General features: G+C 41.9%; 1 protein-coding gene across 3 annotated transcripts in view; it reads right to left on the bottom strand.

Annotated features, from left to right (window-relative positions):
* The window catches only part of frem2a (FRAS1 related extracellular matrix 2a), a 58,291-nt gene that overhangs the window by 25,338 nt on the left and 5,785 nt on the right, over positions 1-27,168 (bottom strand). For all 3 annotated transcript variants that reach the window (XM_071899318.2, XM_071899319.2, XM_071899320.2), the window contains exons 2-4: positions 24,975-25,064; positions 11,347-11,493; positions 3,981-4,211 (exon numbers count right to left, since the gene is read on the bottom strand). In XM_071899318.2, coding sequence (XP_071755419.2) covers positions 3,981-4,211; positions 11,347-11,493; positions 24,975-25,064 — 468 coding nt within the window. The remainder of the gene's footprint in view (positions 1-3,980; positions 4,212-11,346; positions 11,494-24,974; positions 25,065-27,168) is intronic.

Raw genomic sequence — 27,168 nt, 5'->3', positions numbered from 1 at the left:
ATCATCTATCAAAGCTAAGAACTCAGTGGCGTTATAGAAACAATAAATGTTGGAGCTATTTTCCACAGACGCATGGGGACCAATAAAAATACTAACAGAGTGGACTGAGTATTACTTCGTCCCAGATCCCTCTCTCTCTCTGTCTCTGTCTTTCTCTCACTCTCATCCCCCCCCCCCTCTCTCTCTCTCTCTGAGTGAGTGAATGAGTGAGTGAGTGTGTGAATGAGTGAATGAGCGGGTGAGGGAGTGACCTAGTGAGTGAGCGTGTGCGTGAATGAGTGAGTGACTGTGTGAGTGAGTGAGTGAGTGAGTGAGCGAGTGAGTGAGTGAGTGAGCGGGTGAATGAGTGTGTAAGTGAGTGTGTGAATGAGTGTGTGAGTGAGTAAATGAGTGAGTGAGCGAGTGAATGAGTGAGTGAGTGAGTGAGCGAGTGAGTGTGTGAATGAGTGAGTGAGTGAATGAGTGTGTGAGTGAGTGTGTGAGTGAGTGTGTGAATGAGTGTGTGAGTAAATGAGTGAGTGAGCGAGTGAGTGAGTGAGTGAATGAGTGTGTGAGAGAGTGAGTGTGTGAGTGTGTGTGTGAGTGAGTGAGTGAGAGTGAACGAGTGTGTGCGTGAGTGTGTGAGTGAATGAGTGAGTAAGTTAGTGAGTGAGTGAATGAGTGAGTAAATGAGTGAGTGAGCGAGTGAATGAGTGAGTGAGCGAGTGAGTGAGTGGTGTGAGCAAGTGAGTGACTGTGTGAATGAGTGAGTGAGTGAGTGAGTGAGCGAGTGAGTGTGCGAATGAGTGAATGAGTGAGTGAGCAAGAGAATAAGAAATATGGCAAGTTCGAGAGTTGCGTGAAAGAGAGCTAGAGCGTGAAAAATCAGCAGAAACCAGACCAGATCTTTAATTCAACATCGAGCGTCAAAAGAGATCAGCACCTGAGCTGACTCTTCAGTATGAAGTCATCACCATAAGACAATCTTACGCACCGCAGGGGGTTCAAACATTCCCTCCTCTTACAGTAACTCTCCCTAAATCGTTCTCTCTCCTCCAATCTTCTTTCCTCTCCTCCATTTCTCTTTTCTGTCGCTGGCCACAATCTGTCACTCCCCAGGGGGGTACAGGGACTCGCAGCATGGGATGAGGGTCAGCTGCTAGCCTATTCCACACAGGCACACACACACACACACACACACACACACACACACACACACACACACACACACACGACTCCTTTCTACTTCCTACCGCTATACACCCTGATTTTCTTCTCTTCTCTTCTCTCTCTCTCCACACATATACCACACCTCGTTTCCTCACAGTTCTCTCACTTTTCTCCTGACACTTCACTCTTCTGTACTCTTCTCAATCCACTCAAGATTTAGAAAAGCAAACTTTCAGCCAAGTGGGTCAAGTTCACCTCCCGGAAGAAAACAGTCATTTTAAACATTCATGGGAAAAAACACATTCGTTTACAGATGGTGTAAAAACAGCAACTACTTGCACCTAATCTTGATCCTGTCTTGCCAAAAAAATAAAAATCGGTTTGGCTTTTATTTCTATGCCTAGCACCTCTCTATTATTGATGATTCATGAATATTGAATGGTCAGAGGGATATATCTTTTTTTTACATCTACTGTCTGGTTGTTGTTTTTATTGTTTTGTGCATTTCACTCATTACCGGTTGCTTATAATGCTGGTGAAGTCTGGATATGAGCGTCAGCTAAATGCCTAACTGTAAATGCTAACTGTAAATGCATATGCAAAAGCAGAAAACAGCTTCTAGAGATAGCACTCTTGATTGAAGTGGGTGGCACTCTGCATAACCTTTTTAGTATCCACAAGGCAATCTTCACAACGCGTCTACTAACCACAACATCACACAGTGTCACAGTTCACCACAACAGCAACCGCAGAGCAGATAGGCACTCGGTCTGAATCGACCTGCCCTTATATTAGGCTAGAGAGTTTACAACCTAACGGAGACGGAGCGCTCATAATTACAGAGGACTGTGCTTGACTGGAACGGGCCTTGTGGCTCCGGAGAAAAACACTCAGAGAGAAAACTGTTCTTCATCATTTTGTGGAATGACCTTGGCACAAAATGCATTACAGCAACAGCTACGCCAATATATAGTGTCCTCGCCGTGGAAGAAACAAGAAAAATATCACTGACTAAAGCTAGACCCCGGAGCTGCTGGCGGCAAATAGTCAGTCAAATAACAGGCTGCCACCTCCTTCATCATTTGTCCGTATTTTGCATGCTTTATATATGAAAGAGACTCTTCAAAATGTGCGGGAGCCAAGCTATCACGCATAGTGGTCTTGTAATTAAACGGAGTTTGTCTGCTGTAGCATAAAGAGTGGGCTAACCACAGGCGAACACGCTGAAGGACAAACCCACTCTTCATTATTAATCAAAGTAGCAGTAGGCTAATACAGAGGGGTGGTGCTGGGTACGCGTCCTAACGACTGAAGGAAAAATGAAAAATGAAAACAAAAACAAAACAATACAGAACAGCTTCAGGCGTCCACACAGACAAACAGAGTGTGTCCAGAACAAACTTAGCTTGTTATGCTTTCCTTAATTCTGGGGACACTTTCTGCGTTGGCCCCCCCCCTCCCCCCCCGCCTCTAAAGTTGATATTAGCCTCGCTGACCTATCCTCTGGGGAGGGAATCTCCGGGCTAAACAGAAGACCAGACAAAGCCAGTTTTCATCATTAGAGAGAGAAGCTAGTGTACAGCTAACGCCACAGACACAGCTAAAGCTTCTCTGGCCCATTAGAGTACAGAGTGGCACATCTCTGTCACATTAGACAATCCCAGGAGATGACAGAAAACAAACCAGCCCCTGCCCTCCACACACACACCATAATTAACCCACAGGGGAGGATAGACTGAGGAGGGAGAGAGAGAGAGGTAGATAGAGAGAAAAAGAGAGAGAGAGTGAGAGATCAAGAAATAGAGGAAGAGAGGGAGAAAGAGAAAAGAGTAGGGGGCAGAGACTGAGATGAGAGAGAGAGAGAGAGAGAGATGAGAGTCGCTGTTGTACGTCACTTTAATGGAAGCCTCAGTGTTTCCATCTTTGTTGCACATAATTACTTAAAAGTTCTACTGAGGCAGCCAGTAATGAATACAAAAAGCCCATGAAAAAAAAAAACAACCCCAGAATGAAAGCTATTTAAAAGCTGAAGAGTAAATATACTCTTGATGGAGCAGAGCAGCTAGCTTGTTGCATTACTAAATATTCCATTAACTGTTCAATTTAGAGGAAAGGACACAAAGAACAAAGGAGAGTGAAAATGGTAGATTAGGATCTATTTAAGAGAGAAAGTGAAAGAGTGAAGTTGTGTGTGTGTGTGTGTGTGTGTGTGTTCCTGTGTGTATCTATGTGTGGGACAATTACTACATCCAAGCGTATCCATTAGGGTTCAGCCAATTTTCAAAGGCCAATAACGATACCGATATTTTTAGAGTTTGTGCCGGTATTCAATATCTTTACATTTGAGCATTTTCATGCCAAAAAAGTATTCAGTGTTTCCCCCCAGGGTGGAAAAACCACTGAAACACCACTGAGACATCAGTTGACATTAAAACTCTCCATTGAAATCAATACTGATGAAATTCTTTTAGGAGGGTTAGCAGCTCTTTAAGGCAGCAGGGAGACCCACCACTTCTATTCACTGGCAGCAAAACTGTGGGATACATTATGCTTTTAAATGAAGAATTAATTAACAAAAAGCATAATTGAACAATTAAATGAATGAATGAAATGTGCAAAGAAAATCAAATCTGTTTTTATGTAGTTGTAGTCAGGAAACAACCTCCATCATATCGGCAGTGCATTACATGACTGGGCCAGTATCCGATATTCAATAAAAGGCCAATATCTGCTCGATAAATCAGTCGATCCCTAGTATCTGTGTGTGTGTGTGTGTGTGTGTGTGTGTGTGTGTGTGTGTGTGCCGTTATGTGTCGATGACCAGTTCTAACCGTCACTGGGGTCGAGGATCTCCACTGTGGCTGTGGCTGGGAATTCCAGCGCTCCCATAACGGGTTCAGACAGCAGGATCTGGAAGGTCTCCGACTGCTCGTACGTCCCGTCGGTCAGGATCCTCACCCGCCACGTGGCCCCGGTCTGTCCCGGGTTGAACTGCACCTGCCTCTGGGACTTCCCCTTGAAATCCTGATCCTTCTCTGCGCTGCCATCCTGGGTACCGATGCCTGAGAGACACAGACAGAGAGAGAGAGAGAGAGAGAGAGAGAGGGGAGGGAGAGCAGACAGAGAGACAGACAGACAGGAAGATGGAGGTGGAGAAAAGAAACAACAGAGAGCGACCAGGAAAAGGTGACAGGCAGGAGAGGGAAACAGATGAAAACAGATTAGATATTCACACGCGTTAATGCGGTTCAGAGAGTGGTGAGAAAAGGAGCGTCGCATCTATTTTTCTTCACTGAACACTCACAGAGCCTCAGGAATGTGTGAAATGAATTTGCGTCTGAAGCGTTTAAATAAGCATATTCCACCTTACTGAGATGGATTAGCTACCATGGTTGTTTCCCTAGGGTTAGGTGCGTGTGTGTCTGTCTGTGTGTGTGTGTGTGTGTGTGTGTGTTGCCTCCTCTATCTCCTCCTCGAATGTCTCCTATTTCATTTATAATAGCTCTTTCATGTGAATCCACTTAACAGTGATCCATCTAACATTCATACTCATCGATACACCTCTTCAAAGCAGGAGAGCTTACTGTTACCACTGGGTTTCACATCAAAGACACATCAAGGAAACCCAAGTGGCTTAAGCCATACAATAATATATTACATTCTGAAATATGCTATTCATATTCCTTTGTTTGAATTCACAGTGCCACATGAGAACAAGGCTAATAGCGTCGTGCCAGGTTGATGTTATGTGGCTGTAAATAAAAAAGGATTTGTTTCCTTTTCTAGAGTAAGGTACTGAAAAGGCCTGTGCAAACAGAGATGAAGAAGAAGGTGACAAACACATGCAGATGATACCAGATACAGCAGATCACACACAAACAAAGCTGAGAGAGGGGAGAATGCCGTGCAAAAATGTAAGCTGAAAACAATGAGACACACACACACCGACATGATCCCACACACACACACACACACACACACACACACACAGAAATACACTCTTAATCAGACACTCACACTCACTCATGTTTACATTACTATACTTGTGAGGACCTTCATTGACTACATTCATCCCCCTAACCCTAACCTTAAAGGGAAAATCCTAACACTTGAATACTCCTTGCATTCCTGGGCCCATTTTGTTGTTTGGTAGTTTATTTTTCTTATTCCCATGGATAAGTAACCAAACACAGAGGACCTGACGTCATGACAAGATATTCCCAGCACAGCTACAATGGAGTTTGATCGCAGAAAAAAACATTCAGCTGGGTAAAACATCAATGGTACACATCAGGTTTTGGTGTCAGTCCCTCAGAATCAAAGAGCGAGGGCTTCTCTCTCTAGACTCGCCATTTTGCACCGATGTTCAACAATAATACAGGGAGAAATCCATCGTACAAGAGGCAGAGACACCAGTTTCTTCACCGACAACAGACCATCATGCAATGCAGCCTTGCATCTTTGCGGATCTGTCATCGTTGTGAAATGTAACGCCCTTTTTGATGGCATGTTTGTCATTTGAACAACCTGATTTTTCTGTGTAATTCTAACCTTAACCCTGAACCCAAGCCCCTTAAAGAAGTGAGGACCAGAAAAATGTCCTCACTTTGGAGAATTTTCCTCATCTTACATGTGGTCCTCATACACACAGATGCACAAACATACACACACACACACACACACACACACACACACAAACACCTCCATAAGAAAGGAAGTGGTGATCTTTAAAGGGTGAAGTCTTGCTGTGCGCTCCCTTTGCTGGACTCCCTGGAGGGAGGAGACACGCCCTGCCAGGGGTCGCACCGGGTCCCGTCTTAGCAGGGGGGAAGAGATACACCCACCCAAGGGCTTTTGATCTTTGTAGTACTGTTCCAGCAGCGCTACAGGCCCTTCTTGTGCCTCCATAACACACACACACACACAATCACAAACACACAAACTCACAGATACAAAGGGGCGCACACACACACACACACACACCTACAGTACATACACAATCTGTTTATAGCTGCAAACATCCTCCTTTTTGTACTTTATCTGCTTTAGCTCACTATTAAATGGAAATACTGCAGTAAGCCGAGTTTGGCTGGATGTAAAATATGCTCTAGAATAGCATACAGTACACTTCATAGAAGGTTGTTGAATGTAACAGTGACTGCAGTTGAGTCCATGCTAATTATACCACAGGGGTCAACTTATGTGAAGGCAGCTGTACAAGAGAGGCTCAGCGCTACAACTTTCTGTTCTCTCCTGGCCTCAGAAGATTATTTCCGCATCTACTCAGCTGGTGAACAGCTGTAATGAGCCTGGCGTACAGCCCACAGGAGATGATTTCTCTTACAGTTTTTTACGATTGCTAGCAACCTTTTATCAGTTCTGTAGTCACATTTTCATAACTCTTAACACAGTTAGCACAACATCGGTCTATTGCGGGCCATACCATTAACACATTTCTTGTTCCTTTGACACAAAATGCATTCAGTGAACACATTTTAAAAACTCTTGAATTTCTTTTACACACAAGCTCAACCAAGACCAAAACTATGGATTTTGACTGCCAAATTTACAAATGCTTTCACACTGTATGTCAGAACAGATAACCTCATGTTCTAAACCTAACTTATAGGCTAAAGTTGAAGTGAACAGCAGTTCACATTGTATATATATATATATATATATATATTGTATATTATATATTGAAACACAAATATATGTCCTATATTTTTTTATTGCTATTGAGAAACAGCTGATTGAAGTTATGCAAATAGACCAATCACAGCTGAACACTGCCAGGGATGGATAAGGCACGCCAAACGATACTTCCCAAGGTGCATAGCCAGAGAAAATATAAGGAGTGATGTGGACGAGAACATGTGGCCAAATGCAGAAGACCGGGTAGATTAGAAAAGGACTGTGTATTTTTCTTTTTTTTCTTCTGTGCCTTTTTCTGTTTGTATATTTTATTTTTACACAACTGTAACCAGCAGCTATATTGCAGATTTTTGTTGATCTCTTGCAGTAATTTCCTATAGCAAATAAAGCCTTTACTGCAGCAATTCTGTGACTTATTCCTTTTTCATATACTGTACATTCTATAAAGTAAAGATGAGTCATTCACTTCTGATATAGAATGTTTGCAAAAAAGAAGAAAAAATGCGTACATTTACTACACTCAACAAAAGAAAAATGTAGAGTGACTTCAAAAGAAACTGCAGTGCGAAAAACAATTGACTATCAATATACTGTCTATTGTATAAGGGTAGAACTGACACATGTAAAGTAATGTAATACCATCTACTGTTAGTATTTTGTATGTCATTGTGCTGTGATTGACTAAATGTTCCTGTTGGAAGAAAACATGTGCTAGTGTTTTGAAAGAATTATTTGATTTTGAGACATGTTTGCAGTGTTTTGGTAGAGTTAGTGTATTTTGACAAGGTATTCTTGCATTTTGAAAAATAGTGTTGGTGTTTAGTTTACAATATGTGATTTTGAGCATACAATTAACTGTTTTGCCAACTGTGTGTTGTAGGTGAGTTGGTGCGTGAGGAGTTTAGAAAAAGTATTATAAGTATTGAAAAACGCTTGCTAGCGATCGTAAAAAACTGTAACTTGGCAAAAAACTACGCCTTGTTAGCAATCCTCCATCTATCTCTCAGAGCAAGGACAGACGAGGAAAAGGCACGGCGATGAATGAAGGAGGAAAACACAACGCAATGAATGAAAGCAAACAGAAGGGGGAAAAAAGACTATTCAAAGAGAGGGCCTTGACTTATGCAAGGAATAAGAAAGAAGAACGACAATTCAATCACATCTTGCTTTCCCATGGGGTTTCTCATACGTATTACTCATATACAGCAAGGAGGAGAGGAGAGGAGAGGAGAGGAGAGGAGGGAAAGGAAAGGAAAGGAAAGGAGAGGAAGTGAGAGGACAAAGAGGAAGGGAAAGGAAACAAGAGGAGAGGAGAGGAGAAAAGGGAGAGAAGAAAAAGGAAAGGAAAGCAAGGAAAGGAGAGGAGAGGAGAGCAGAGGAGAAGAGAAGAGAAGAGAAGAGAAGAGAGGAGAGGAGAGGAGAGGAGAGGAGAAAAAGGAAAGGAAAGGAACGGAAAGGAAAGGAAGTGAGAGGACAAAGAGGAAAGGAAAGGAAACAAGGAGAGGAGAGGAGAAAAGGGAGAGGAGAAAAAGGAAAGGAGAAAAAGGAAAAGAGGAGAGGAGAGGAGAGGAGAGGAGAGGAGAGGAGAGGAGAGGAGAGAACAGCATGGGTGGAAGGTGTGACAAAGCACGAGAACGATGGAGGGGAAACAGGAGAGAGATGCGTGGCGAGGAGTAGGAACCAAATACAGGATGCGCACCGGGAAGTGAGAAAATAAAGACAGCGAAAGAACAAACATAGTGAATGAAAGCTGCATCAGAGTGAGACAGAGAAGAGAGCAGAAGGAGAAGGTGGGTATAAGATGACTGACAACTGGAGGGTGGGTGGAGGAAGAATACGAGTCGCGCCCTATGGCAGATCCAGGGCTACGAGGCAGTAAGGGAGCAGGGGAGAGAAGAAGAGAGCCGCCATCTTTGAAGAGGAGAAGCAAGGTAGGAGCAAAAAGGACCAAACACTCTTCGGGGGAAAAGGTGTGGAAAGATTGCGGATGAAAGAAAAAGAAAGTGAGAAGGGTTAAGTGGATGACAAGTCAGTGGGATGGTGTCACAGGAGACATTCTGAGAAGAAGAAAAAAACAGCAGAAACCAAAAAGTCAGAGAAGAGCTAGGCAAGTGACAGAGTACAGAAGAGGATTAGAAAAGAAACAGCAGGTGAGGAAGAGGGCACTCACCCATGAAGAATCAAGTTTAAGGACGATATCTCAGTCTCATAGCTGCAAGGGTATGATTTTTTTTTCTTTTTTTAAAAAAGAAGAGTTTGCAAAAAGTGAGAAAGTGAAGAAAGCTTGAAAAACAGTAACATCAGAATCCAATCTAATTCCCGGGCTCGTATATGCGAGGCCGTTTCTTCTGAACTCTGCGTTGCGGGGGCATCTTTGAACCTGGCTGTTGTCGCCCTCCACCCCCACCCCCCCACCCCGCTCTGCCTGAACGGCCTGTTGTGATGGAGCATGTAGAACAGCTCTCCACCACTGTTGCCTGGCACCAGACCAGCTTTCATCAGCTCTAACCCTCGCAACTGGAGTGAGCTTCTGACAGTATCTCAGTATCTATCCTTCTATACTCCATTCATTCATTCATTCATTCATTCATTCATATCTACAGGGAATCTGCTGGTTTCAGAAAGCTAAATGTAAGACTTTTTAAGACCTTTTTAATGGTTTTAATGTTAACATAAATATGTCACAACCAGCCTCTTTCTGATCCAACATAGCCAATTAAAGTTCTGAAACTATAAACGCACAGTGTTTATAAAATTAAATGTTTAGGGACATGATGTCCAGCCTAGCAAGGTGTTATCGCTCCACTTCCCATCGTGGTCCTGATCACCCTATCATCATCCTCATCCTATTACCAAAGATCATAAATATTTTGTATGTATTAACCCTGTTCTGAATTAAGACTGAACATGCAAATGGTTCAGACTTACTAAGTGCAAGTAATGTAATAGGCGACACATTACAAAATAAAGCCAACACTCCTACCAGTCATATCTTTTAATTAAACTACACAATTCATGAAATTTGCTTTCCAAATCTGCCTCTACTAGATGTCAGATAGAACAGAACTCAACTTCAATTTCATGTTTGCAGAAAAATTAAGCTTAATTAAAAAAATTAACCTGAAAAGCCCTCTAATAACTGTATTTAACACATTCTATTACTTTTGAAGGCATTAAATTAAGATAATTCAACTTACAAATGTTTACGTTTTTAAGGACCCGGATCTATCTATCTATCTATCTATCTATCTCTCTATCTATTTATTACTGGTTCTTTCACTCTATTTTACCATTCATCAGCCCAGCAATTTGAAATCAATGAAAGCGATTAGTCTTTCATCAGTGTCTGGTTCTGCTGTTATCCTTTGTTACTCTACACTGAGATCAAGTTTCATCATTATAGCCTGACACATACGTATACACACACACACACACACACACACACACACGTTTGTGTATGCGTGTGAAGATACAAGGTATTGTAAGTCTGCCACAATGGAGCAAGATCCTATTTTTTCTTAAAGGTAACAAGTCGAGATTCCTCCACCTTGCTCTTCCTCTAAACCATGTATCTATATGCATAAAAGACATGTTGGTTATCCTGTGTGAGTGTGTGTGTGAGTGTGTGTGTGTGTGTGTGTGTGGTCAGAGATAACCAGGTGCTCACACACCAACTGTGCAGAGAGATGAGAGTCAGGGCACAAGCTTTCATGTGTGCCCCAGAGATGCACTCAAAACCTTCCCGTGAGGGAACTCACACACACACACACACACACACACACACACACACACACAGGTAGATAAGTCGGGGGGCTTACAGCAGACACTGCTATGGAGTGACGCTAACACCGGAGCCAGCGATTAATAGGGATCAGAATGATGATGATGAGAGAGAGTAAAAGCTGCTTACAGCCATTTCTTCTCCCAGAGCAAACATGACGAGGCGATGATGAAAGCGGCAAGCTGCCCCAATGTTTTTACTTGCATTATGAAAAATGAAAGCGTAAGCAATTGAAACACATGGGTCTGTGGGTGATTAAGTGTGCGGCAAAAATGCTTTTCATTGACTGTGTTTTCCTGCATTGTGCTGGTACATGAAAGAGTTACAGCTATGCAGAGGGCAGCATACTCTTAGCACCTTACAGCCATCTCATCTTGCCTCTTCACACTTACAGTAAAAATACACAACTAAAATAGCTCAAGGCCAAACAAAAAAAAGTACAGCGGCTTAACTTTCATGCCTATTGACAACATTATTTTCTGTGCCTTTGTACTTTTTGTATGCTAAAGATACAAATGAGAGAAAAAAAACCCAAAAGTTAATAGTACTGTAAAGGAATGAAAGCAAAGAAATTCATCGTACAAAGGAGACAGTGAGGCAAACACAGAGAAAGGACGATTGACAGTTTGACAGAGAAAAACTGATAGAAAACAGAGAGATCTCTCCCAGGTAGCCCCCTTTGTTTCTGAACAACCCCAAGAAGACAAACAGACAGACAGACAGACAGACAGACAGACTGACTGATTGACAGGCGGACTGACCAATGAAAGAGGTCTCTCCCAGGTAGCCTCTGCGTCGGAGCACCACCTCCAGGAACTTGTCCTCCTCGTCCACCACATAGTACTCCCTCTCCAGCGAGATCCAGGCCCAGTCCAGACGGAACTGCTGCCCCTTCAGCTTGTTCCCACCTGGACAAAATACACAGGAACACACACGATGACCAAATGGAGCGGTATTAGTAAAGTCGCAATGAAACAGCGTTTTGAGAGCATCTTGCTTCCTTAATGTGATGTATTTCCAGTTGAAACGGGATGTTGGGGCGGGACATAACGCAGGGCGGGATCATTAAAAAGTGTAAACCAATGGGAAATCAGTTAGGGAGGGAAAGCCAGTTTTTATTTGATGGGAAAGGCGGAAGGGTGGGATTGGTTGGAATTTTTATGTCTTATGTATTTTATATTTTCTGTTTTCCAGGAAGTGACAGTAATGACATTTTGCTAGAAAAATTCAAGAAAATTTTTTTCTTCACATTTTTTTTTTCTTTTAGCATAAATTATCAGAGGTGTATGGTATGATGATTAGAATGAGCTGAAAAGGTGAAAAAGTTTTTTTTCTTTTCAGTGTGACTGATAAAAGGATTCTTTGCAGCATTTTTACTTTAGCACTCATGTTGTTTTCATGTGAGATGGTTTCATTAAATCAAAAGTCTCTTACCAGCGGTTTAGTATTTCAAGTACACACTGGCCTCTCTAAATAAATTAATTTAGTGCTGCTTAAATAATTCTATGCAAGTGAGGGCATACTGCCTAACATCTAAGATCTCTGTGGAAATATGCATGTGTTGGGGTGGGTCTGTGTCTATTTATTTCTACGATTTCACTACCAAATCCCACAGTTAATGTTCTATAAAAACTGGAAAGGAAAATACGGAAGAGAAATTCTGTGACCCAAGGGGGCAATTAAAACTGTAATGGAAAAAAAAGTGTTTTAATTATTTTCAGTAAGCAGTCCAAAAGTCCACACAACATCTGCTACAGAATATGTATGTATTCAGAAGAAAAAAAACGCTCACGCTACCTTCCCATATCTAACAATCAACCCATGGACACTCTATGATCAGATTCAATTTTTCTTTCTCTTCTCCCTGCCTCTACAAAAATAGAACAGCATCCTGAGGATCTGAGCCTGACAACCAATGAGTATTATCGAGGAAGGGTTTGCAGAGTAAATGGTCGTGTTGGCGCTGGGCTAATAGGACCGCTCTATAGCTGTCACTTCAACAAGCAGACAGGAAGGATGCTGCTTTGTGTGGCTAAATTACCCACCTACAGCGGGAGAGAAGGATGGAGTGATGCAGCCATGAATGGAAATAATGAGAGAGAAAACATTGTGAAAAACCAGAATAAAAGGAGTGGAGGAGGGGGCTGTTTTCTTGTTGCTTTTGAGGTGATGAACAATGCCCAGCTATGCCTGGAATTCCTGTGAGAGTTAAACTAGACGTGCCTGAGCACATGGGTGTGTCTGTGCAGGTCTGTGTGTGTATGTGTGTATTTGTGTGCCATATGTGATGGTGTGTGTCACGTTAACAGAGGGAAAGACAGAGCTGGGATTGCTTGTGCAAGTGTTATGTGAAGGCTATCACAAAATAAGTCTCATTCAGCTCTATGGAGGAAAATTTCAAAGATGTTTATTTTATTTTTGTCTCGTCAGCACGTGAAGGTTTTTCTCCTTCTTAGAGGCTGTAGCAATAAGACTGATAAAAGCACATTGACTCGGAGCTGCTTTGACTAAGTGCAGCACTTCACCTCCAACATCACAGAAGTCACATAGGGCGGCAGGGTGGAAAACTGTCCTTGATTCCCCCGCTTTTCTGCAGCTGACCCTCCACTCTGACACTCTGACAACAGGGGAAAAAAGAATTTCCCTACGGCCATCCATAAAGTACGCATAGTAGGGCTGACACACACACACAAACACACACACACACACACACACATTCACTTCCAAGCCCTCTATGAGGATGAACCTCTAATGTGTTATGCCAGCGTGGTGCTAAAACGCAGCAGAGGTGAAAAGTTCAGTGTGAAAGCGCTTTCCACCTAGGCAGACATAGCTACAACATGTTGAGGTGGGGAGACAGCTAATATAAATAAATCAGCACTCATGTACCCTCAGAAAGCCCGAAGGCCAAGTTCAAGCCCTACTTAGTGGGTACAAATACAAAAAAACACACACATAGCTACACACACGTACAAACGCACAACTCAAATCTTCAATTTCAACTTTTCTGCAACCTTGACTTTCATCTCAAGTCTCTGACGGTAAATGCAGCATAAGCAGCATGGAATCTCAGTGTGTGTCTGTGTTTGTGTGTGTGTGTGTGAGTGTGTGTGTGTGTGTGTGTTTGTGTGTGTATCAGTCCCACTATATGACCTCACGCTGGCGGTGAAGAGCTGTGCTCAGACAAAAGCGCTCAGAGTCAGTGTGCTTCAAACCGTCTTATTCCTGCAGCCTTTAGGAAGGATAAAAGACCTCTCACATGTGCTGACCATACAGAAAAGCAGCTTTGAAATCATCCTCAATAGAGCTAAATTCACTTCACAGCCTTTCTCAAAGGCTTTCCTCCACAAAAAGTCACTACAAGATTTTTTTGAACCAATTAAGGATCATAGTTTCTGTACGGCAAATTTCAAGGATCAGGGTACGCCGAGGAATCTGCAGAGAGAAACTTTGATGCTGGAGTTTTGATGCTGGCTTGTGATGTAGAAATCACCACTCCACAGGATACTCATCGACAGCTGTCCACTCACAACGGAGACTCTATTCTGTTTTACTTAAATCTGTTTTTCTTCACATCCTACAATAAGTGATAAGTGATGTGTGATCGGATGAGTGAAGTCCATGCGAAATTTCTCGTTTAAAGTCAGCAGAGCCAGTTGTTTATAATGACAAAGTACAAAAATCAAATGGCATGTACACATAATACACAGTAAGAACTCTCTTTCATTAAAATCCTCGTCCTGTCGGCTGCTCTGAAAAAGCTCATGGCCCTAAGTTTGTGGAAAACGCTGGGACTCTTGTGTTCTGGGACCTCCTGATGTCTGCAATATCTGAACACTGATGAAGCTTATCTGGTTCTTTATTACTTTATCTACTACCATACACTCCCAAATGTCCTATAGTAGTCAGGTTATCAACAAACAAGTTGAAAGTCATAACGGTTGAGAGAAAAAGACGGTTGAGAGAAAAAAAGAAACATTGAATAACAGGCAAGGGAACAAGAAATATGTCAGACCATCAGAAATACTGGCCATTAAATGCTGTTTCTTAGATTAAAACAGAAACAAATCTAGAATTGTCATATGGTTAGACATGTCCCTGTTTGCCTTGGATTAGATAATGACACTCATCCAATGACCAACAGCATTGCGGGTTTCTCTTAGCACAAAGCCAGAAACACCATTATCACACCCACCCACCGAACACCACAACCACCACTATTGTCGCATTTGTAGTTCTGTTATGATTGCAGGCTACTATATGTCAGAGTGCAGAGTATTTTAATCTAGTTTCTGTTGTATACATCTGTGTGTCACCTGGCTTCAAAATGAATTTCCCTCTTGGGGCTATAAAGGAACCAAGCTGAACTTGTCAGTTTGACACGCTTAAAACATTATTTTAGTCCATCGATGACAACCACTTAGTATAACCTACACATAGCAACTGTAGATGTAGCCATCAACATTCAACGTGCATCCTGACAGCTACTATGATCTCAATATGGTCACATGAACTCTTTTGTAAATCTTCAAAGTTCTTCAAATCTAAGCTGTGAGAGTATTCTTCCAAAAGGATAGAGCACAATCCTCCTTTCTCTGAAAATGCTCATTTGCATGTTTTGGGTGTGTGTGCGTGAAATATGTGTGTCTGTGTGTCTCCCGTGTGTGTGTGTGCGCCTGTGTGTGCTTGTCAGTAGTTAGGGAGGTAGTGAAGGGTGGAGAGGGGATACAAATCTGCCCTCTGCCCTTTCTCTCCCCCTGCATTAGGTCCGCTCTCTTTGTGCTAGACTGTTCATGTTTTTGATAAAAGCGGCTGCTGGTGCATTTAGCAATTACACCCACAAAGCATGCGAGCCCAAATATAATAGAATAAAATGACATTCAAACTAGAATAATTGCTACCAGATGTTTGGATGTAAAACTTCTCCTTTATTTAATCTTTGATTAAAAACTGAATTTGAGATTACGCTCTTAAGAATCTGTGCTTCCTTAACCTTTTTCCACTGTTGTTGCGTATATTGATGTACACTTTTATCACATTCTTTGACATCAGTGGTTGAGTGTGGAGGAGAATATCAAAAGATTCAGAAGAAGGTTTAGGTTTGATGCTGACCTTGTTGCTGAGGTTATTATGGTGGATGCTAATTAAGGATCAGTGTTGCTGTGTAGTTGCGTGTGTGTGTGTGTGTGTGCGCCTATGTCTCAGACAAAGAATCCAAAATCAAAGGAAATTTTGCATTGCAGCACTGTGCCTCCTGCTGTACCTCACATCTATTCTGCTGCTGGCGGTGTGGCCTCTCCATCCACCTTATGTACTCCTTTGTGCATGAGTCCCCAACTCCCAGTGCAATCGCAAACCAAAACAGCTGCACAACTAACAAACCCAATGATCTCTCACCATGGAGAACTTTAACGAGAAATTGAACTAGGAAATAATTAGTGTATCCGCTATTCATTCAGTTGGCAATGTTTTCCTTTTCACAAAGCAGGTAACACACCGAACTGCAACGCCCGTTCTACTGAAATAACAGTACTATTTTGGAAGAGCCCACGCAGCACCTATCCGTCAGGAGTGCCACTCTCTATTATTTTGATGGTTGACAAAATACAAACATCTCGCCGCCCCTCAGGACGTTTCAGTTCTTTTTTAGCTCACTCTGTGAAATGGATGGAACCAGATGTTTATCCTGACAGGTGTGAAGCAGCCATCAGAATGAAGTGGGGCGAGCGCTGGGCATGTGAGCAACTGGTGGCAAAGAGGATTACACAGCGTAGAGGCTTTGGCACTACTGTTCAATGAAGAGAGTGTGTGTGTGTGTGTGTCCATGCATATGTTAGGAAGGTCATTTGGGGGTCTGTCAGTAGCAGCTTACAAATAATTCAGTTTGTGTGTGTGTATGTGTGTGTGTGTGTGTGTGTCCCACTGCATTTACACTTTGCCCAAGGCACTGGGCCCGATGGTCGATATCTCCAGAGGTGTGGTGGGATATCAGTGGGCTGGCCTGGAATTCACGGCCCCAGGCAAACACAGGTATTAAGAATCCTGTTCAACCGGAAGACAAATGGAACGTAATGTGTGTGAGGGGTTTTTGTTTTGCTTTGTTTTGTTAATTTGTCATGGTCAACTGAATCGTGACCATCTGGACTGCAGCCCCTGCGTCCTGTGAGCAGCTCAATACGGCCGTAGTTAATTATGTCCCCTCCCTACTGCTTCTGATGCATAACTTGCCAGGACTTCCAATTGGACCAAATGAAATAATGACACACACTGCAAAAAATCTCCATCTTAACAAGTGATTTAGTCTATTATTAAGTCCTAAAATCATAATTTTCTTAAAACAAGTGAATAAATCTGCCGATGGGGTTAGATAATTTCAACTCGTTTCAAGAATTTTGTAGAATCAAGTGTCATTTTCTTGATAGTAGTGCAGTGATCTGCCTTATTCTGACTTGTTTCAAGGTATTGACGGGTTTTCTCACCCCATTCGCATACATTTTCTCTCGTTTTAAGAAAAATATGATTTGAAGACTGAATATGAGACTAAATTACTTTTTTGCAGTGCATGGACTGCTGTTAACAGTGAGTGTCATATGTGTGTGTGCATGTGTGTGTGTCTGTGTGTGCCTGTGGGCGAGAGAAGAAGTCAGGTGTGTACACTGGCACCCCCACCCCACCCCCTCGAGAGATAAAAGTCGCATGCAACAGAATAATGCATTGTTTCCTTCCCATATCCAATATCCACCGGGCATGACAGCGGTGCAGGAACACCTTAAGCGGCCTTGCATATGAAACCACAAGAAATTGACATCTGGGGCAGAGAATCCTCACTCCTTTGAAGTTTTTGTGCTACACTTAATAACCGTAAGGTTTTCCACTGATGTCTACAAAGACAGCCATGCTACCCTGGGCATCGCTTAAAGGGAGAAGGCTTAGGGACAAAGAAATGATGGCTGCCTGAAGGTGTAAATGTGTGTGTCTGTATGAGTGTATGTTTGTGCGTCTGCGTGCGTGTGTGTGTGTGTGTGTGTGTGCGCGCATGCCTGTGTGTGTTTGGAGTGTCAGATGAATGATAACCCCTAAAAGCATTTATTCTTCTCCTGCAGGATTTCTTTGTGCTCACAGAGGCAGAGCTCTCATTCCAGACATGCAGCATACCTACAGTACGACTCCAGCTCCAGCACCAATCTCCCCTTGCCATCAATATAATATTTAGGGGAGGGATGAGTTAAATGTATCCGGGATGGTTACTGGCACTCCTGAGAGCAGAGTGTATCCCAGCACTGAAAGCATAAGCTGCTATTGAAATCTCCAGTTTCTCCTTCTCACTTTTTCTCTGCTCTCATTTCTTCCCTCCACCATCTTTTCCGACTCCTCGGAGCAAAATTTCACTTTGCCCGAAAATGTTCATCTTTACTTCAGCAGGCACACCCTCATACATTCAGGATTTAGGATTTTTCCCCAGATCTCAATTTCTTCATAAGTTCACACAGGCAAAGCTACTTCTAGAGAAGTTAAATCAGGATCAAAGGGAACAGGATGAAATAATATTAGGTAGAACTTTCCTAGTGTTTATGTGTTCGATGTGTGTTTTTTACGAGTGGTTTTGAAAATGAAAATAATAAAGTGGAACAGCTCTCCAGAGCAGCCAAGTTCGTGTCTTTGTGTACTCTTGCACTGAAAAATGTACATGTTCTGCCAAAATGAAGTATCACTTTGAGCTGAGATATGTATATCATTAATATATGCATTAAAGATCCATTATGATCCATTAAAAATGAAATTGTCGAAAGCAAAAAGATAGTAAAAAGGGGGGATGAGAACTTGAAAGAATTGCCACTTAAACACAAGGAAAACTGTCTCTTTGGTCAAAATCATACTTCAAACAAGATCATCCCTATATTCAGAGATATGGTGATATAGGTGTAAAAGAGGTAAGTGTATGTATTCTATAAGAATGAGTAGGGACAGGGTGAAACTTGCAAGTAATTCATTTACATAATCAACAAATAAATCACAACATATTCGAGGAAAAATATAAGTTTAACCAATTCTGCTTTTGTTTGTTCTTATTCCTGAGATTAGAGGTTGTTTGGTCGTGTTTATGTGTCATGCTCATGCATCAGCTGTCAAACATAGAAAAATAAAGTACTAAAAATGATTAAAATGATGAAAATGCTTTTGCATCTCTCAACAAGTCTCATCCTCTCATCCCTCCACACATCTCAATACTCTAATGAGATGCAGATCATGGCGAGTGACATTCACAACTGCAGAATGTGCTGTAATCCTACAACAGAGAGATCCATCAGCACAAATACTGACAGTGACGCACACACACACACACACACTTACACACACACAAACAAACACAGCGGGCGGGGACAGACAGCGGAAGAGACGGGGAGGGTGTGACATTAAATCCAAATCCTGATGCATAAGAGAGAGTCGACACACACACAGTAAACCAACACATGCTTAGAGATTAGACACTCGCACAATAAACTCATGTGACATGCAAGGGCAAAATATTAGATTTTAAAAAGAGAACATTGATAGACTGAGAGACAGACAAAAATAACACAAAAGAAGGAAATATATAATGAACAGAGGTGCTGTGTAGAGCAAAAGAATGGAAAATGAATAAAACACATCCAACAAGATCTAAGACTGACAGTGTGAGAAGGGGGAGATGAAGAGGATAAAGACAGGAGAGTGGGGCCTTGGGAGAAGTGAGTGACAGTAAATTCCTGAATGCAGACAGATAAAGAGAAGCCTCTCTAAAGCCAGGGGACGTGTGTGTGTGTGTGTGTGTGTTGTGTCTTGTATCTCTGTATATGTGTAGTAGCATGCTGACGTTTTAGCTTGCAACTTTGCCCTGGTCGGTACACTTTGCTGGACAAGTTAACAAAAAGGGGTCAAGGGGTTAACCTGTCCCATTTGTGGCCATGGTAACAGCAAGTTTAGGCCAGTAATTGTTGTCTTAAGCTCTGTCAGGCCTAAACTCAGCCACCCAAGCAGGTGAGATATGGCAAATAGATAGAGGAACAAAAACAATAGCACTGCTAATGCGTTTTGACTGGGGCGAGAGCTATTTAAATACCATAAGTTCAGGGAATCAGTTGCAGTTCTGAAGTTGGATTATCCCATTCAATATGTGTTTGCATGAATTCACATTTCTGAGCTGACAGAGAATTGACTCTGAGTCATTCAACTGTTGAGGCTACTGCAACTGCCCATCTCAAAGTGTTCGCCTATGTTAGGGCCGATTCACATGCAGTGCTCTAAAACGCTTGGAAAACGTGAGGCGTGCTGAGTGGACAGTGAACACAGACCGTTTATCAAGTGTGCTTGGACGATTGCGCTATGGGTGCGCCTGGCGTTGCCAAGCAACCAAAGACAACAACTTCACAGGTTTGTTAGTAATTATCTGAAATAATGGATTACCATCGCAGTAAAACTGTCGTAGTAGCTTTACTTCTTGATCTACATGTGGAGCAGAAAGATCTCTCCATGAATACATCTCTCTCTCTTTCGCTTTCAGGCTGTGTGACATGCGGTGCGCTTGCCGCGTTCCAAAAAGTTGAGATGTTTTTATCTCAGTGTGCCATGGTCGTTTGTGCGCGTCTGCCGTGCGCCCCCATTGAAATGAATGGATTTGAGCGCGCAAAAGACGCGGCATGTGAACCGGCCCTTACAGAGTTCAGAAGTTATTAGAGAAACAGCTTAAAAATAGCCTCACTTGTTTCTTTTGTCCTACTTGGGCAGCGACTGAGACTGAAAAGCGGCCTTGTGATCATGACAAGCGCAGCTTTTGGATGCAGATTCTTAGCCATTAGACTGACAAAAAAAAAATAAAATGAATGAACGTGTGGGTGTAAATACATCATTGGAAATCATTAAAATACACGTTAGCCTTTGCTGCTCTTATCATTTAACAGAGAAAAGTACAATCTGAGGAGGTCATTTCAACTTAAGTGTTGGCACTGCTTTGGTGTAAAGGGCCTTTTGAAGAGAGGAGAAAAAAGCACACTGGCACCACAGACACACATGCTCCCACTCACACACACACACACACACACACACACACACACACACAAAATGGATGACAAAGGACTTGTGCCCTTGCAGTACTACTCTGCAGTAATAATTTGTCATATAACACCAAGTAGGGAAAAGTGATGCTACAACACAAATAGGTTATGTTTCAGGGGGATTTATCGAGACCAAGAAACACACGCTACATGTATTGTATGCAGTGGAATTTGGGTGAGAAGGGGGATAGATGCTGCAGGGGGTGTTTTAAGGGGATACATCGTATCATCGGTATGTCGGGGGCTGCTCCCAGGCAGGGAGGGGCGAGGGCAGGATGAAAGGAATCTATTGTAACAGTCCATCCCTCCTGAAGTACGAGCAGAGACAGACAGGAAGAAAGAGGGGATGAGGAGACGAGATGGCAGGTACTTTAAATTAAAACAGATCAGAGACGCTCCTTACTACCAGAAAGTATTAAAAATCGCTTGCTTTGTAGCTACATGAATATGACAATGTAGCTATTGTCTTTTAAAGGTGCAGAACTGCTGTCATTTCAGATAAAATTACAGTGCGAGCAAAATTCTGCATTTTTAATCTTCGACTTGTATATATGTTATTGTTATTGATGTTGTTATTGTTATTCATTGTTTGATATATGTATGTTATTTTTTCCTGTTCCACCATTGTCATCTGAACATCACATGGCCAAAATGAAGCATGGGAAACAAGCTGTGCTCCTGCCTATTACAGTTAACTATAGTGATCCAGCTGGTTTTACCTGTGACAGAAGGTCCTTCCTGCCACTCTTCCCCTGTAGATGAGCCTGTAATAGGGCCAAGTAATTACCAGTGGCTGCCTCGGAGCTCTGCCCAGCTCAGGAGCCCAGGGCTCTCATTACCCACAGCACTGCCTGGGCTCTTAAATATCAAACACCTCTTTGTGCTGGAGGCCTGACGCCCCTTAGCCTACGGCTAACTCTCTGTGCCCTGCTGTGTGTGCACGTGTGTGATTGTTTGTGTGGGCGTGTGCATTTGCGTGCGTGTGGGAACATGTCTGTGTTATAAAAGCAATAATTCTCACTTAAGTTAGCGTTTATTATATACATGCCCCACATGCACGCACAAACACGTATTAAAACACTGATGCTCACTTCCTCTTGACAAAGAGGCTGCTTGTCGAGGCTTCTTGTCTTTTAAAGAGAAAATACATTGAGGAGGGTGATTCACACTACTTTCTACCTGCTGCTATCATAGACTCATATGTGTTTTTCCATATATTTGTCCCTCCTCTGATTTACAGTAACAATCAAGTAATCAAATCAAGTAAACGCATGTATTGATAAAATAAACTCATGTAATTCAATACAGCAAACTTAAAAGCCTCTGGCCATTTTTAACACAAGACCATTACCATGAGCATAAAGAAGCTCCAAGAATACTAGAGGACCGTGGACAATCAATTAGTCAATGTTTCTTCTTTCATGCGCATAAAAGAATCCTTCTTTTAGTGCATTAGCACTTTTCTCTTCTTCTAAGCGCATTAGAACTACAGTATGGCAAACACCTCGGAAACGTGTCTTCATGTTCAATATGTTCATGTTTTTAGACAGAAAATATGCAGTAGGTTTTCCTGAAAACAGCCCTTCTGTGAATGTAGAAACCACATTCAATTCTGGATGTCTGTGGTAATACATAGCGCAATTGGAGGGGAAAATTACCTATTAAAGAGAACTTTCATTTATCATTCGATTCTTGTTAATGAATGCACTCAGCCCTGGTGACTCAAAACTCCAAAGTAACCTTGAAAAATGACCCATATTCTCTACATTTTCTTTTGATGTTTTGACATTTGATGATGGCACAGTCCTGTAGTCCTGAGACTCACCGAGAAGCACCATGTCATTTCTGCTTGTCTCTCGGATATCAAGTGCTGGATGTCACAAAACTTCCTCCGACTTAATGAGTCCAAATCTGAGGTCATTCTATTTGGCTCTCCTAACTCGATTTGTGACTGGCAAAAGAACCTAGGGAGCTTATCCTCCAATGTTAAACAGTCCGCCCGCAATTTGGGAGTAATCTTTGACTCCGAGCTCTGCTTTGACAAACAAATCACTAAGGTAGTTCAATCATGCTTTCTCCAACTTAGAAACATTGCAAAAATCAGAACTTTCCTGTCTCAAACGGACCTTGAAAAAGTCATCCATGCATTCATTTCATCGCGACTGGATTATTGTAATTCCCTGTATTCTGGGCTCAGCCTAAAGGCCATCTCCCGTCTCCAGCTCGTACAAAATGCAGCAGCCAGACTTTTAACAAATTCCAAGAGACAAGACCATATCACACCCATCCTCGCCTCTCTTCACTGGTTACCTGTTAGGTATAGATGTGATTTTAAGATTTTACTGATTACGTTTAAAGCCTTACATGGCCTTGCTCCTACTTACATTTTAGATTTATTAGCTCCATATGAGCCTAGTCGCTGCCTGCGTTCCTCAGGTTTGACCCTCCTGAATGTTCCAAAAGCCCGCCTTGTCACAAAAGGAGATCGGGCATTTGCTGTTCGAGCCCCGCAGCTGTGGAACTCCCTCCCTGAGGATCTTAGGCTAGCAAAGTCATTGCATTCTTTTAAATCGCTTCTTAAAACCCACTTTTACAGGAAGGCTTTTTCATAGTATTTACAGTATTTCTGTCTGTTTTTCATTTATTTTTATCACTTTTATCTTATTACTTTTATTATAAACTTTGTTTTATTTGGTGTCTATGCTTCATGTTTTATTTATTTTTATCTTATTTATGACAATGTTGGACTCCTGAGTATGTTGTACTCTTTTATCATGTTTTGTAAAGCACTTTGTAACTTTGTTTTGAAAAGCGCTATACAAATAAAGATTATTATTATTATTATTATTATTTCGTTGCGTTCCTGAATGTGAGTCTGCGAGTTTCTCAGCTAAGTCCATTAATTTCAAAAGCCCCATGGTGGGAGGATTTCAGGTCTATGCATTGTTCTGAGAGTGCCTAGTTTTTAATACAGTACCATCATTTCTGATCATACAGTAAGGAAATGAGTTGAAGAAGCTGAATGACAGGGCTGGTAGTTATTATGCATCTCAAATTGGTCAAAAACAGAGAGGGGCACAAATGGACTGCTGCTTTTACACTAAAAGTACATTATCATTATGCCAGTCTGAAAGTGCTCATATCTCTATGGGCATGTAGAAGAGGTTGAGAGGCGTCCTAACCTGTTACCAGATGCAAAGAGTTGAAATACTTGAAGCAAGCTTTTGATAATGTATGTTATAGTGCGGTAGAGATGAACATGCAAAATGCAAATGTGATGCAGTATTTACATAGCAAGATTATGCATAGGGTTGCGGTTTAGATATTTAGTAGCCAAACATGCAGACTCGACAACTCAGTGTTTGATATGTTATTCTACATATTGGGCAGCTTGTATTTTCATTTTTTCAAAACACATGATCTTCGAATTCCCTTCTCTGAGTTGACAAAGAAATCACAAGACTGGCCTTGCGTCAAAATGGAATATAATATTACTTGATAAATCTCAAAACCAAATTCATTTTTTTTCCATCCTTGATACACCTTCAAGCCTCATCATCTCAACAGTAAGTTAATAAGACGCAACATAATTTGTAGCATACAGTTACAGACAGCTGAAAATGAAAGCCGCTGGTGGACTATGCAAACTTTTCCAGATATTGATATTCTGACCCACAATTACACCAGTTCTGATGACTCTTATATTGCTTTATAGGCAAACACCAAATCTAATGAAGTGAGCGTGAGTATCAGTCATCTTATGGGGGGGGGAAGCTTGCATTTGGCCCGCTAATTATGACTGAAAACAATGGAAATATGAAAGTATCCTTTACTGCACTCTCTTATAAAATATGCCAAGATCAATTTACAAGACTGACTCTCTGAGAATAGGAATATGATACTTGACAACTAACTCTCAGGTCCTCCGCTGAGCTCAGAGAGTGGTTTTTCGTAACAGTCCTAAGTTGTGAGTTTGGAGTAATGAGTAATTCTCAGAAGCCTGACAACTACGGACCAAGAAACCCAGAGAGAAAAGTAGAACTCTACAGTAGATAGTCTCTACTCACACTGAGAGAGGAGGCACAGGTAAGTGTAAAGGTTAGAGAGGTTGTACTGTAACCAAAAGGTCACAGGTTTGATCTTTACAACAGCCAATTTGTATCCATCAACAGCCATTTGTCCTGTTGAAATGTCATGAGGTCGACACCTACCTGCTCAATCATTGTAAGTCGCTCTGCATAACAGATAAATGCCATAAATCTAAATGTAAATGTAAAGATGAAAAGGTGGCATCTTACCATTATCCTCCACGGAGAAATGGAAGAGGTCGGACGTAGCGTTTTCTTCGTTCCGCAACACGTAGCAGATGTTCAGGTCATTAATGTCAGCTGGAACAGGAAATTTAGTTTAGCTTAGTTTGGTTTAGTATAGCAAATTTGCAGTGGTAAAAAATACAAGTGCTAAAAAAAATAATTATAATAAAATTCAATGATAAAAAAACAAATTTGTGCAGGTGAGATAAAACCCTTCAAGGGGATTTTAAAAACCTATCACCTCAAAACAAATAAAAAATCTAAATGAACAAACAACCAACAAATGTTTTGATATGATAAATGACAGAATGCAAATTAATGCAAATGAGGGACATTGTAGCATTTTCTAATGATGGGTTATGTTATCACATCAATGCATGATGATGCACAATGAAACTTTTTAACTATCACCTTGTTCTAACTTTGAAAAAAATGTATATCGAAGAGATTTGCCCTTGTCAAGATTAAAATAATATTTATGAACCGCTTTGCATTTTAAGAGAAAAAAACTTTCATGTGAAGTTTCATGCTGGCTACAAAAATATCCTCAAACACACTTTGAAGTTGTATTATGGCTTTATGGCTTGTTCACACACTCTCTCTGTCGAGTAATTGTTCAAAGATGGAAGCTGTCCCGCTTCAGCACCATATCAGCGGGTCTCTAGTATCACACTGATTCAATTCCTTATCAGCACTCAGCATGAGCAATTTTCTACCAGAGAAAGCATTCTGAAAGTCATGCATCCGTAATCCAGGAAGATACAGCTACACCCTGAAATCCCAAACGGCTCAACCTAAACCAACAGAAAACGTTTAAATCCTAAACCCCCCCAAAACCTGCCGGGGCTCTGTGTCAATAGCCCTAACCAGGTGACGGCGGATCTTTTAATGACAGACAGGGCCAAGAATGTTAAAAACAGGATTGTAGCGGCCACCTAGTCTCCCACAGCTGTTTTCCTAACTTCTCTGAATTACAGGGCTCTGCCAGCATTTTTCCACTATTCTCCAGAAACGTCTATTACAGTGTAGAAAAATCATCAAGACTGTGAAAGGCCCTGGCCCCTCTGAACCATATCCTTCAATAATAGATGTCAGAGGAAGGAGGCTCATAAAAGTATAAACCCCTGACTCCTGGCTGGGACGCATCTCAAACCTCTCAGGTGGCTTCCTCTCCTTGCAGCCTCTCCTCCTTCCCCTCATAGCAAGGGCTCGTTGAGGAAAGAAAATGTATAGTGATGATGGTCAGGCATTGTTTTGCTTTCCCCATTTCTGTCATTTCACATCAGTGAGTAAAGACCTGTTCATGTGGGAGAGGAGACAAGTAGACGATCTTCTCTGAAGTGTTTTCGACGCAGCCTTGAACCCGGCAAGAGGACCTTGCAAATATAAAGTCAACACCGTGAACCGGGGGCACTCTGGTCATCAAATATTTAAAGAGAATGCCTCATGGGATGTGCCCTGGAAATAGGATGAGTAAATAAAGACCGAGGGATTGTCTCTTTCACCTGACTGATTCCTCTGACGAGCCTGTTTGCTCTCTCTCTCTCTCTCTCTCTCTCTCTCTCGCCCTCTCTCTCTCTCTCCTTCCCACGACCCTTTTCTCATTCTTTATTTCTCTCATGCCACCTGCTCCTCCCCCTTTCCCTCTTTTCTGCTACTTGCTTTACGCTTTCTTCCACTTTACTTGCTCTGTCTGCCCCCTCTTCTGCCACTTCGTGTCTCATTCTCCATCACACTCTTCTCTCATGTGTGCCCCCTTTTCAAAGACCGCAGCCTCACAGCGGCTGTCACAAGTGTCCGTCTCCTGCGGACAGAAGAGCGTTTTTCTTTTTTTCCGCTTAGCGTTCTTGGCCCCTGTCCATGTTTATGCCAATCTGCGGCATGAGCATGAGTGAAATATTTAGTTGTTTGCATAATGACCTCAGCATGATATGAAATAAGCCATTTACTGCATCGTTTAAGCCTCAATCAGTTCCATTGTTGCACTGATTCACTCTGTAACATCAGTATATTACTGCGCACAAGCATGTACACACATGCACAAACGTTTACAAATGTATTCACTGAAAGTTTGTGTTTGGTATGTCAGTGGTGTGTATAAATGCATTTTGTTGAGAGGTTTCAGAAACATTTTCCTATATGTGTATTTTTAATATGCACAAACTGCAATAAATTGATT

This window comes from Centroberyx gerrardi, chromosome 11, assembly GCF_048128805.1.
Source record: "Centroberyx gerrardi isolate f3 chromosome 11, fCenGer3.hap1.cur.20231027, whole genome shotgun sequence".
NCBI lineage: Eukaryota > Metazoa > Chordata > Actinopteri > Beryciformes > Berycidae > Centroberyx > Centroberyx gerrardi.
Note: the sequence above shows the minus strand (reverse complement) of the source record. Positions and strands in the feature narration are given on the sequence as shown.